The following is a 12,427-nucleotide window of genomic DNA, read 5'->3' as shown; positions in this document are numbered from 1 at the left end:
GAGAGGCTGGGCAGACCTGCTGGTGTCAGTTTTAACAGGAGCCTTCAGGACCCAGTCGAGTTTGGAAGTTGGGGAATTACTTCCCAGTGCCCTACCAGGGGTAGTTTTACAGAGCTAGTCTAAAAATTTATAGAACTTGCTTGATCTCGGCATTGTGAGCCTGTGATCATTTCATGGACAAGCTTTAAAATGGATTTTGAAATACTTCTAAAAAAAAAAATTGTGCTTAGGGATCTTCTCTTGGCAAAATTTGTGTGTGCCCTCATGTCCTGATGCCAGGGTTGGATCAGTTGCCAGTGTGCAGTCGGCTCTGATTCTTTACAAAGAGAGATAAATTATAGGAAATGTGCTTTCAAGAGAGAACAACTGAGCAGGTTTGGTGTTTTCTTGTGACAGACACACCTGCAACATGTTAAAAATGCATCCCCATCATTTGCTCTGACAGAAGGCCATGCCTATAGAAGTTGAAACTGGAAAGAAGAGAATGGAATGATACCATGCAGATTCTGGCTTCTTACAGCAAAATTTCAGATATATTTGAAGTGGGACTTAATTATATCATAGAGTAGGTTGAGCTTAGAGATGTGTCTTCTAAACTTTTCCACTCTCATCTATCTGTTCATGCTAGAGTTGTATTCAGTGTTCAGCAGTGGTTTTGCTTGAAAATTTTTCCCAAAACACTGTGAGGATTCCTCATATCCCACTCAAGAGCCTTAGTGGGCTCCCCCTACAATCTCAGTGCCAAGGAGTCCATGGGGAATTCCCACTTCTGGCAAAGGTAATTTGATTTATTTTTGTCTCAGGTAAATTCAAGCAGAGAATGGATGGGCAGGCCAGGAGGAAACAATAAAGCATCTCCAAAGCCTTCTGGTGATTTGAACCAAAAACCCAACATTTGTAGGACTGTCGTTCTTGTATTTCTAACTAAAATCAAGACTGTAATTATTCTCCCTGGGTAGCTGTGGCTACAGCCTTTATTACTGATGCAAGGGGTGCAGACCTAGCTGGAAGAGAGGATACTTCCAAGGGCTTGTGTCTTCCAGATCTTTAAAAACTTTGGTTTTCCTGGTGAGTTGACTGATACACAGGGGTACATGCTCTGCTCCAATTTGCAAAGTGTGAACTCCAGGATTTGCTCTGACTTTGCAAGACCATTCAAGCCTTCATCTGAAATGAGGTGTTTCACTTAGAGGGAGAAGAATAAGAACCTTGGATGAGTCTCTGTAAGTCATTTAGAGGCCAGACAGATCAGGGGCTGTGAGGCCATGTTTGCACATTTCACCATTTTTGAGCTGCTGATGAATCCAGCCTGCATGACTCTGCATATCTTTGCTCTCTTCCAGCCACAGGCAGCGAATATCTGCAATATAGATTTATCCCAAACTCGTGTAGGGGGTGGAGCCATGGGGCCAGCTGTCCTCTTCCCACCCATGGCATGTTGGTTCTGTGCAAGACTGGGAGAAGAAATGTCTCCCCTGGCCCTGAACTAGTAAGGATTTGTCTCAGCATGTAGCACAGACCCCCTTCTGTGCAGGGGAGCTGTCTCTGGGATGTGCAGGGTCTTACAGACTCATGCTTTGCCCTTTCCTACTTGCTCTATACAGAAATGTGCACTTGCAGGAACGCTGGATACACACCCGTGTTTTGTTTGTGCTGTGTATAGCTTTGTTGGAAGGCTGAATTACAGAGAGATTCTTGTTACATTGTGTTGCTGGTGGTCTCCTGAATGCTTGAGATTTATAAATCAGGCAATTGTTTGATTCTGACACAGGAAAATGTTTTGGTAAAGGCAGAAGGCTTGAGACTAGTTGAAAATGTCTGGGACTCCCATTGTGTGCAGAATGTTATGTGTGCAGAGGAAATCTGTAGCATTCCTACAGCAAACCACAACAAGAAGCTCCATACAGCCCCAATCAGTCACAATTCTCATATAAATTATAATGGCCTAAATGTTATTTAAATGATAAACAGCTTTTGCATTCCAGACATTGCTGCGATTCCAGAAGGTGGCCGTGTAATACCAGCTGAATGAAATATTGTACATTGCAGGCGAAGTATGAGGCTCCATTTGTGTGTGCATCCGGATTTGTCACTTCTAGAATAGTCTTTGGCTATGAACCTCGGACTCCAAATGCACTGTGTGTATCTTGGAGCCCACGGCTTCATCCCTTATCCAGCAGAGTTGTCTGAAGGCTGGGCATGCCAACATGCCAGGAAGCTGAAGACACAACCACAGAGGCAGCAGAAGCATCCATTGATTCTGGGCTGTCACCACACTTCATTAGTGTGTGGAGTTTTGCCTGGACCCTGCTCAGAAGCTGATGGACCAGTCCTTCAATCACATTTTCCTCCAGGGATGGAAGGTCAGGCTTCCTGGAAGCAAGCATGACTTGTGGAAGAACAATGTCAGGTCCAGAGGAGACTGTTTGCCCAGCAGAGGGGCCATGCAGCAGACCTGGGCTTTCACTAAGGGTCATCTTTTGCTTGCTGATTCTTGAGCGTTCTGGCATAACAGACTGGAGACATTTGCTGGTTTTTGATGTCCCTGCTTGAAGGAGAAGCAGCCCAGCAGTCCTCCTGCACTGTGTGGCAGCAGCTCATTGAAACTTGAGGGGTTTCTCTGCTCGGGGGAGATTCTGGGCAGGGAGGGCCACAGCCATGGCCACACATGGGAGATGAACCAGAGGTGAGTCCTCAGGCTGAGCTGAAACCGTCCTACACGAGGTGCCACTCAGTGTGAGCAGGCACAGGAGGCTCCTGCCCCAGTGAGGTCCTGCTGGAGCCCAGGAGACTGGATGGGTACAAAGAACTGAGTTTTTCTTCCTATTTGCTCATGTCATTTTTGATGTAACTCTCCTAAATTCAGGCCACAGGATTTTTCCAAAACTCCTTTTCAATTGACACTGTCTCATCTGCATGCTTTGTTGTCAAATTCCAGTATTCATACATGTTCTCTTTTATTTTAATTTTTTTCCAGAATATTAGAGAGAAGAAACTGCCCTGTGGTTAAGCAAGGGAACTGGCGTCCAAAGGATGCTTGGATGTGACTCCAACCTCTTCCACAGGCTCCCTCTGTTTTCAGGGAAGTCATTAAACCCCTCTGTCTGTTAGAGTCCTATCTGCAAGACAAGAAGGATTTAATCCTTTTCCCTCATCTGAGTCTCAACCTCTTTTTGTGTTAACAGGGTACCAAATGAGGCTTCAGTATTAGTTGGAGCTTTGGGGGTTTACTATTAAAAAGTTAATAATAACCAGCCATATTTCATAGAATCATAGAATGCTTTGGGTTGGAAGGGACCTTTCAGATGAAATGTGATTTGCAGTTTAATATGCTAAGTAACAAAGACTTTACCAAGAGAATGAACAATAGCCTTTTCCATTTCACAAAATAATTTGCCAGACATAATAAGTGCACCAGCATTTTTATAAAAACAAATTATAAATAATTCCTTTTTGCAATTTAATACACACATAGAAAAAGCCAAAAGAGCTCAGCAGCTACCAGGAATCTGATTTCATTGTCGATTTGGACTGTCTCTGCAGTTTTTATGAAAATCCCTGAAGACTGTGCTATTTTGTAAACTAAACATGGCGGCTTTTTTTTTTTTTTTTTTTTTTTTTTTGCTGGCCATGTGGAGTCTTTTTCCATTCATTAGTGAGCTGTTTTTTTCATGGACACAATTAGACAAAGGAATAAATCAGTCAACAGACTTGGGATATAATTTTGGCAATACCAAATATGCTCTTATTTGCTTAGCTGTATAAATCTTTCACCAGAATACAAATGAGGCCTGTTCCTTTAGTCTTGGGGTCGGGGAAAGAGAGGGATCAGGCCAGATCCTGCAGATTTGATGGCTCCCACCAACCATAGCTGGTGTTGAGCAGTTTCCCTCATTACAGCCATTCAGCATTCCCACTATTGAGGAACTGCTTTGAGATAATTCTTCCATTTCCTTTCTCATGTTACAGAGTTTAAGAAGCATGCCCAGGACAATGGCTCCCTGAGGACTGTGTCTCCATGAAGGTTTGTTATGTCCCTCCATGTCTGAATGTCTGCCTGACTCACTGTTTTTGGTTGGTGGCCCTCTCAATGCTCTTCCAAAGAGAGGAAGGGTTTTCTCTGCTGCTTCTTGGGCAGGGAGATGAGGTATGTTCATAATGATTCATCTGGTACCCTCAGTACACATCACACAGAGATGCTGTTTCTCTTTGCAAGAATAAATGAAAGTTTTGCTGACAGCAAGAGGCAGTGATTCCCTCCCTGGCATTCCCAGCCAGCTGTCATGCTTGCCATGGGTATGCATGCACGCCCATAAGGGCAAGGATTTGTGACTGATCTATGTTGGAGCAGGACTTCCTTCATCCCATCTCTGATTTTTTGTGTAGCTGAAGACATGGCCAGCTCAAATTCATAGAGGATTGAGGCCTGAGAGATGCCCTTCATTGCTGGGCACTATGTCTGCATTTTCATCCCTCTTCAAGGATCCTTTGGGGCTGAAAACTTGTTTTGACCCTCTGCAGGCTCCCACCCAGGGTACCTCATGCTCCTCTAGATCATATTAAGCTTCCTCTGTGGAGGAAAAAAAAACAAACAAAAAAACCCAACCAAGTTCAGAGAAGGATTCGAGATTTACTTCCCCCCAGTTCATTGTTTTCCAACCAACATTTTCGACTTCTGGTATTGATGTGGGTGGATTTCCCTTCCCTATGCATGTGCTAGCCTTGCTTGTCATTCCAGCAATTTAAGAAAAATTTTCTGCCCGAGTAACATAAACAGTGAGCCTTTATGATTTTTTAAAGATGTTCTCAGGTTTCCTGCTCAATTATTTTCAGAGATCACCAGATAAATAGGCCTCAGGAAAGACACACCAGGAAGGCAACTATAAATACTCCAAAATTGCTGAGAATAAGTGTCAAGGCTTAATGCATAGCTCATGGACTAATCTGAAATTTTACCACAAGATATTTATCTCCTTGCTCGTTTTCATGGTAGTCTCCCTGAAATATATGTCTATTCAAAGTGTATTTATTCTACCCAAGAAAGCTCATTTCCTCTTCATAACCTGCTCCTCCTCAGTTTTAAAATTAATTTTGTTTTTCAAAGTTGGCTTGTCAGTGACTGAGTGCTACCCATGCTGTAGTCTATAACTGAGCCAGAAGGAGCCTTTAGATAAAAGTGCAGTGCCAGCTTATGCCATCTGTCATTAGTGGTGCGTTATCACTACAGGTATAAATGAGCTGGCCCTGAGCTGCATGCTGCAAACGTGGTGTTCAGTGGGGCATAGCTGGGAACAGGGTTAATCTCGAACATACTTAGGCTCCTGCAGACATTTTCAGTCAGACTTCTCTCTCAGGGGAGGAAGAGAATTTGTCTTGTGTCAATCACAGTAGCTGTATTCCCATCAGTGCTCCTGCTGCCACATTTAGCCCTTAGACCAATGGATTCATGGGGCAAGATTCTAAAAATCAGGCGCTGAAAGTCAGGAAAATCCAAGTTCCTGTGCAGAAAACCTTGCAAGAGGATACTGAGACGTTTGAGGCTGCCAACACCTTGGCCAGGTTTGGAGAATACAGCTCATCCCTGCGTCCTTGGGGCCAGGACAGCGTGGACATGACCTGGTCATTGGCATGTAAAGGTGGCTTAAAACTGCCACCTTCTTGCCTTTGTCCTGTGTGAGTCAAAGTTCAGGGATGGGGAGAGAAATGATCCTGCCCAAGGACATGACTGCTAGAAGAGGATCACCACGTTGGGCCCGGGGCACTTTCTTACTTGCAGCCTGGTCTGGGATGCTGAGAAGCAGTCTTGGGTGCTAAACCATCCAGGGGTGGGGGTGTACAGGAACTGATGATCACAGCTTATTCTCCATGGATACCTCCACACCAGGAACCACATTTAGCTTCCTGCTGTTTAGAACAGTGTCTTTAGCCCCAGAGGCTGGAAATTACACTCTGTGGTTTTTTACTCCACTTCCCTTGTCAATGCCAGTAAAAAGAAGCCAAATCCAAGGGAGAGCATGTGTCTGGCTAGCTGTCTGCACTGCATGCCCTGGCAGGACAAGGCTCCTATGTGGTGGAGAGTGGCTGCATCTGCAAGTCTTTGCTGTCCTGGTTGCCTTGCTGGGATCTGTTTTCAGTTGCTGCTGAGACAAACTCCCCAGTCAAATTATTGATGCTTTTCAAGTCCAAGGCAGCAAGGTTTCCTGTAAGCACAGTTGTACATTGCATTTGCATGAGTCGCCTTTTTGGTTGTCTCGAAACCTCCATAGACAGAATTCTGTCATTAATTTTACTCTTCTATTCAATGGTAATTTGTACATTGTGCCTATCCAGCACAAGCCAGGGAGTGATGATGTTGGTACTGTGCTGAAGGACATTCAAAGTGTGGGCAAATCCATTGTTTTGCTCTGAGATGAACCAAATGTCAAGGGCTGATCCTTTGCTAAGCTGGGATACGTGCTGGGTAATCATCCTTCCTCAGTAACAAATACAAATTCTGGAGTCTTGTGAGTTGGGTCTGCTTGAGTGCCAGTATTGCTGTAGGAAAGTAATTTTTAAAGGTGCTTTTTTCACTCATGCTCTGAGTTTGTGAAGGGTTGTTTCTGTGCAATCTCCAGTGATATGGTACCCAGCCCTGATGAAAGATTTAACCTTTGGACTTCCCCCTCCTTTGCCAGGACGTAGAGCCTGGCAGCCTTCAGCAAATCCCCGTGCTCGGTGGTGACATGTTGAACAAAAAGGTGTGCCCAGAGATCTTACAGGTCACTCTCCCTAGGCTTGGTTGGAATCCTGGAGCTCTGACACTCCAGATCCAAGCCAGCAGACATCTGTGTATGTCTCTGTGTTGATGTGTCTGTGCCAGCCTTTTTGGTGAGTCAAGACTCTGTTTCTAAGCTGAGATGTTACTAAATTAGAGGGACTGGGTGACGTGGTCAAGCTGCAGCGCAAGAAATTCAGATTGGACAATAGGAAAAACTTCCTTCTTCTACCCTCTTAGAAAAGGGGTAAATCTCCTTTCTTTGAGATTTCCAAAGCTTGCCTAGAAAAAGCCACAGCTAAACTGAGGTGCTCAAACAGCAGGGTGGATGAGCTCTCCCGTTCCCTGCCTTCCAAAAGTCCTTTAAGTCTGCAAAGTCAGAGCACTGGAACCTCTGCCTTCTTTTTCTCTTCAAAAGAAAGATAATCCTTAACCAGACTTCCAGGCTTCAATGAGTAAGAAAACAAATAAATAAAACCCCAAGCAAATAAGCAAGCAGACAAACAAAACCCTAAGTAAACAAGCAACTAAACAACAAAACTCCCAAAGGCCAAATGAATCTTATTTATTTCATTTCCCAATTGGCAGTCAGCCTCATGATTTGTGTGGATTTAATACTTTTTTTTTTTTTAAGTTTTTGACCTTGGCTGGTAATCTGTAGTTTGAGTGGAGTCACATGTGAATGTTTGCTAGCTCAGAATTACTATAAATTTACAGCACCTGGAAAGGAGGGAAAATGGCTCAGGAAAAGGTGATGAAAGGGGCTCTGACTACATGCAAGAGTTTGATTTGTTCCAGGATCTGTATAAACCTACTGGAATTGGAAATAGCTGTTCTGCTGTAAGCTTCACTTGCAACCTCCAAAAATAAAAGCAAAGTGCCTTTCATGAAGAGTTAAACCAGTCATCTCTCCTGAGCCACCAGGGGCAGTAAAAGTGAAGGAAGTGAAGTAGTTAAAAGAGTTGAAGAGCTTATCACATGCTCTTGTTTGGGGCAATTTTCACTTTCTCTTCGCTGGGACACTCCAGCTGATTTTTGTTGTGATGGCACTTGGAGCAGCGATCCTGAAGAACCAGATTTGCGGTTTTGATGCACAGTTACCTTTGATCCTGCCTAGCAAGTGAGCAAATGGAAGAGGAAAAAAAAGAAAGAAAGAAATATTAAATCCGTGGCATGCTGGCTCAGCACCTTTCACACTGTAAGCTTTGAACTGTGCACACAACTTGTGCCCCTTATCTACGCTTCGCATTCACAACTAGCAAGTGCCTTTGTGTCATTTTCCAGCCTGTCCTGCAGCCAGCCATTCTGTGAGCACTATGAATGCAAAAACCAGCTCTGCAGGTGAGGAAGAAACCTCAGGAACGAGCAATGAGACCCTGGGAGAGAGTGGGTGCTGGGGAGAGGCCAAAAGGCGACAAGTGATCCGTGTTGCCTACGTGATTGCAGCCCTGGACCTGACCTTTCTCTTCATGCAGATTGGAGTCATGCCTGTGAGTATGGGTTCTCTTGTTCCACAGCACATTTCCTTCAATGCCAGGCTCTGGAGTTTTCCAGCAAAGTCAGGAGATAGTTTTAGCAGGAAAGAGGAAAGGTATCCTTGAAACTGAAAGGAATACTTGGTGTTCTTACCAAAGAGGCAGGCTGTGTCTGTCCAGGGTACACCGAGGCCATAAAATCTGCTTTATTACTTGGGCTGCAGTAGCACCTAGAGCCCTTTCCTGGCCTCAGGGCTCTGGGTGAAGCTGATGTTGTTTGTGTCTTCTTGCATGGAGTGTGAGAGTGACCCATCCAGCAGCTATCAGGGAGCAGAGGTTTCAGATCAAAGGTGGGTTTTTCTGAGTGTGCAATGAACCAGCTCAGTGGGATTCATTGCTTCTCACTTACTGGACTCTTCTGTCTGATTTTATAGAATCAGTGAGGACTTTTGGTTGGAAAAGACCCTTAAGGTCCTTGAATCCAATCAGAAACCTAACACTGCCAAGTCCACCACCAAACCATGTCCCTGAGTGCCACATCTACACATTTTTAAGATGCCTTCAGCGATGGTGATTCCACCACTTCCCTGGGAACTCTGTTCCAGTGCTTGAGAATCCTCTCAGTGCAGAAATGTTTCGCAAGATCCAATCTAAACCATCCCTGGCACGACTTGAGGTAATTTTCTCTTGTCCTATTGCTAGTTACTTGTGAAAAGAGACTGACCCCAGCTGGCTACCAGTACCTTTCAGGCACTTGTAGAGTGAGATGAGGTCTCCCTGCACCTTCAGGCAAAACAAAAGCATACACAACAAACACATGAATCAGAAATAACTGCCCATTGGCTCGTCAAGGTGTGCATCGGTGCTTTTTGCAAGCTCAGGCTGTGGGTGCACCATCCAGTAGAGGCAGTATTTGCTCACGTTGTACTTTCATTGATTCTGGCTTGCCTGATTAAACAACAGCTCCAGAACTTTTCCATAGTTATGTCCCAGAGGGTGACTGGGCTGTTCCAGGTGCAGGGTCTGGAGGCAGGAAGGCATTTAAAACGTCCCTTATTCCCCTTAGCAGTTGCTGAATATGTTCAGCTGTGTTGAACTGCAAAGGTAAATGGTGATACAAACTTGTCAGCTGGTGCAAAATTGATGGTTTTGATCACATCTCCTTGTCCTTCAGGGTATGGGATAGAGACATGTGGTCTTTATTAAGCTGCCAGTGTCTGTAGGGGAGGGGAACTGAAGGAAGTGGTTGTTTGGAGCTGTGATCCTCTCCACGCAGATATTAAGATGGTTATTCATAAATATAGCATGCTTATTTTCCATTTATTTGTTTTTTGAGGTGGTTTGGTGTTTTTGGTTTTTTTTTTTTAGTACTTGGCAAAGAGCCTAGGTTTGGATTCAGTGGGGTTTGGCTATCTCCAGACCATCTTTGGTGTCCTCCAGCTTGTGGGAAGTTACATTTTTGGAAGGTAAGTGAGAATGATTCTCATGATCCTTTACATAGCTGAAAAAGGCCAGGCATTTTTACACTTTCATAAAAATAATTTCGTTCTGGTTTGTGGTCCTGTTGAAATGTTTGAGGATTTCATAACGAGCAAGGGGAAAATAAATGCTCTTATAGAAATACTGCAGCATAGAAGCAGCCTTTATATTAACTTAGCTACATTTTAATGACACACATTTAAGTGTAACAATATCCTGGGAATGGGCTTAAGCCCCTAGAGTCCTCAGAGCCCAGGTCCTAACAGCTTAATTCTGCAAATGTTTTATAGCCATTTGTAACCTTAGAAATGTCTTGTGACTGGGAAACAAAAAAAAAAAAAAAAAAAAAAAAGGGTATTTATTGATGAGAGCTGTCAGTTACAATAAGTGAAGGTTGGGTCATTTCATCAGCTGAATCTGCATCCATGTTGAATACAAATTTAGACTGGCATGGACCTTTAAGAACTTCTAAGACTCTTTTAGGAATATCTATAAACTTCAAGCTATCAAAATAAGAAAAGAGTGGAAAATACTTGGATTTTCTGCCTCTTTATCCTTTTCCTGAAGAAATGCAAATAGCCCTAAAAAAATTGAGTGGTGGGAGAATACATTCCTAAAGACCAGGAAAAATAAAACCCTGAAAGATATGTGTAATTCAGTGACAGAAAACAAAAATGGGACTGAGAAAATCTAATTTCTTTTCTTGATCCAGCTACTGATCAGCAAATTAATAAATGGATAGGGTGCTGGTGTGTGCTGCTTCAGTTTACCTGCAGGAAATTTACATTCTGGCTGATGTAGTTTGGGAGCTTTACAGGATCCTCTGGTACGTGGAGTGTGGCAGTTTGAGGATCTAATATCAGCTCTTGGCCACATTTTCAAATAAATAACAGTAACATTTGATTCTACAGTACTGCTTGGCAGAAAATGCACTTCTAAGAATGGAGATGGTGCAAAGGGCCCACTTTTAATGATTTTCCTATTAATATACAAACCTTGAGTAGTATATCTGTCCTGGATCTGGTGCCATCTGAAATCTGGTTCTCCTCCCTGCATGTCGTTCACTAATATCCAGAATCACTGCTGAAGGGAAGGAGAATGGCAAACCAGAATCTGTCTGGGACTGAAGGTGTCCTTTGCCAGACTGAAGCCAAAATTTGCAATGTAGGTTTGAGATAAAAAGGGCTTTTCTAGACATGAGACCGCTTTGATGTCATAGGGGCAGATTAAATAGAAAATAGAAAGAAAAGTGATAAGACAGAATGTGTTTCTTAGCTCAGTTTTTTATGTTCTTGCTTGATGCTCCTAAATAAATATGAAAAGATAAAGCACTGTCTTTACTTTTAAGTAACAAAACAAAAAAAAAAAAAATCCCCACACCAACAATGTAATGATTTTTGGCCTTTAGGTTGCAAACAGCAAATGTAAACTGCCATGGCTTACATGTAAGCAGCCAAGTTTTGACCTGTACCTCTCCCTCAACACAAAACCTTTGAATTACTTAAGCTTAGCTCTGTTTGTGGGCAACCCTGGCATTTTTAGGGGGTTGTTCCTCTTAGTGTAAACACAACTAATTGCTATGCAAGGTAATATTCATCTGCTGACTCTAATATAATATGCAGCTTCAATAAAGTGAAGGAAGAAGGAATTGCAATGAGAAACTCTATCTAAGGCCTGTTTTATGATCATCTTAGCCCCTGTTGCTCAGAACCCTTTCTATGGTGCTGTCAGACTTTGTCCAACTTATGCTTTTTGGAGTTAAATTGCAGCAAAGAGTTGGAGCTGGATCAAAACCTGATCTGACAAGGGTTTTTGCCTGTTTGTGTTTTGGGGCTTGAGGGGTTTGTGGTTGTTAATATGTTTAGTTGTGGTATTGTTTTTTCCCCTTAAACAGGAGCAAAATTGAGAAATATTTTTTTATTTCTTTTTAATTTTTTTTAAACCTAAATAGAAAACTGACAACCATGTGCCATTTCTGTACCAGGTTTGCGGATCAATTTGGTGCCCGAGCTGCTCTAATTCTCTCCTGTGCATCTGGAAGCATCTTCTTCCTGCTTATGTCCCTCTCCACCAATATCCCCCTCCTCTTCCTCTCCAGGCTGCCAGGAGTGTTCATGCATGGGATGCCAGGTAAGGTCAGTCAGGGATGAGCAGCTTTCCAAATTGCTTTTCCTGCCTGGTTCCCCCACTTCTTGCTTGTTTTAGGGGAAGTCAATGGGTTCAACAGCATGAAGGAAGGAAGGAGGAACATGCAATGGTCCTCAGGGATGAAATGGTGGGAACATGAAGCTGCAGGTGTACTGCCTGTACAGTGCTTATTAGTCTGAGTTCCAGGCCCATCTTCCTGTAGAATCTTGAAGAAATTGTTTGGCCTTGATCATTCAGACGTGGGTGCAAGTCACTTGCTGGCAGCAGTGTTACCCCAGACTTTTCAGCTGCCTTCTTGCAACCAGGATATTTTACACAAAAGTTTTTCCTTTTTTCCTGGTAAAATAAGCATACTGGTAAAAATTAAACATTATTACAAAAATACCTTCCATTACCCACCAAGCTGTTCTGTTTTGGCTGATGTTTCCTATATTTTTCATGTAAAGAACATAAACTTCAGCTACTAGAACCCCATGTAACTCATGCAAGACAAATCAAGTTGATAATGTTTCCTGTCACTTGTGGTTTATTTGAGTGGTTTGAATGGTTCTGTTTCTCATGATGGATGGGC

The 12,427-nt window shown here is 43.2% G+C and overlaps 1 protein-coding gene across 1 annotated transcript in view; it reads left to right on the top strand.

The window, feature by feature from the left end:
- The first annotated feature begins 6,970 nt into the window (after positions 1–6,970).
- SLC67A1 (solute carrier family 67 member 1) overlaps positions 6,971–12,427 on the top strand; it is a 59,325-nt gene continuing 53,868 nt past the window's right edge. Inside the window, exons 1-4 of the mRNA XM_030273916.4 lie at positions 6,971–7,952; positions 8,039–8,244; positions 9,598–9,695; positions 11,693–11,838. Coding sequence (XP_030129776.4) covers positions 7,928–7,952; positions 8,039–8,244; positions 9,598–9,695; positions 11,693–11,838 — 475 coding nt within the window. The 5' untranslated portion in view covers positions 6,971–7,927. The remainder of the gene's footprint in view (positions 7,953–8,038; positions 8,245–9,597; positions 9,696–11,692; positions 11,839–12,427) is intronic.

This window comes from Taeniopygia guttata, chromosome 5 (genome assembly GCF_048771995.1).
Source record: "Taeniopygia guttata chromosome 5, bTaeGut7.mat, whole genome shotgun sequence".
Lineage (NCBI taxonomy): Eukaryota > Metazoa > Chordata > Aves > Passeriformes > Estrildidae > Taeniopygia > Taeniopygia guttata.
Note: the sequence above shows the minus strand (reverse complement) of the source record. Positions and strands in the feature narration are given on the sequence as shown.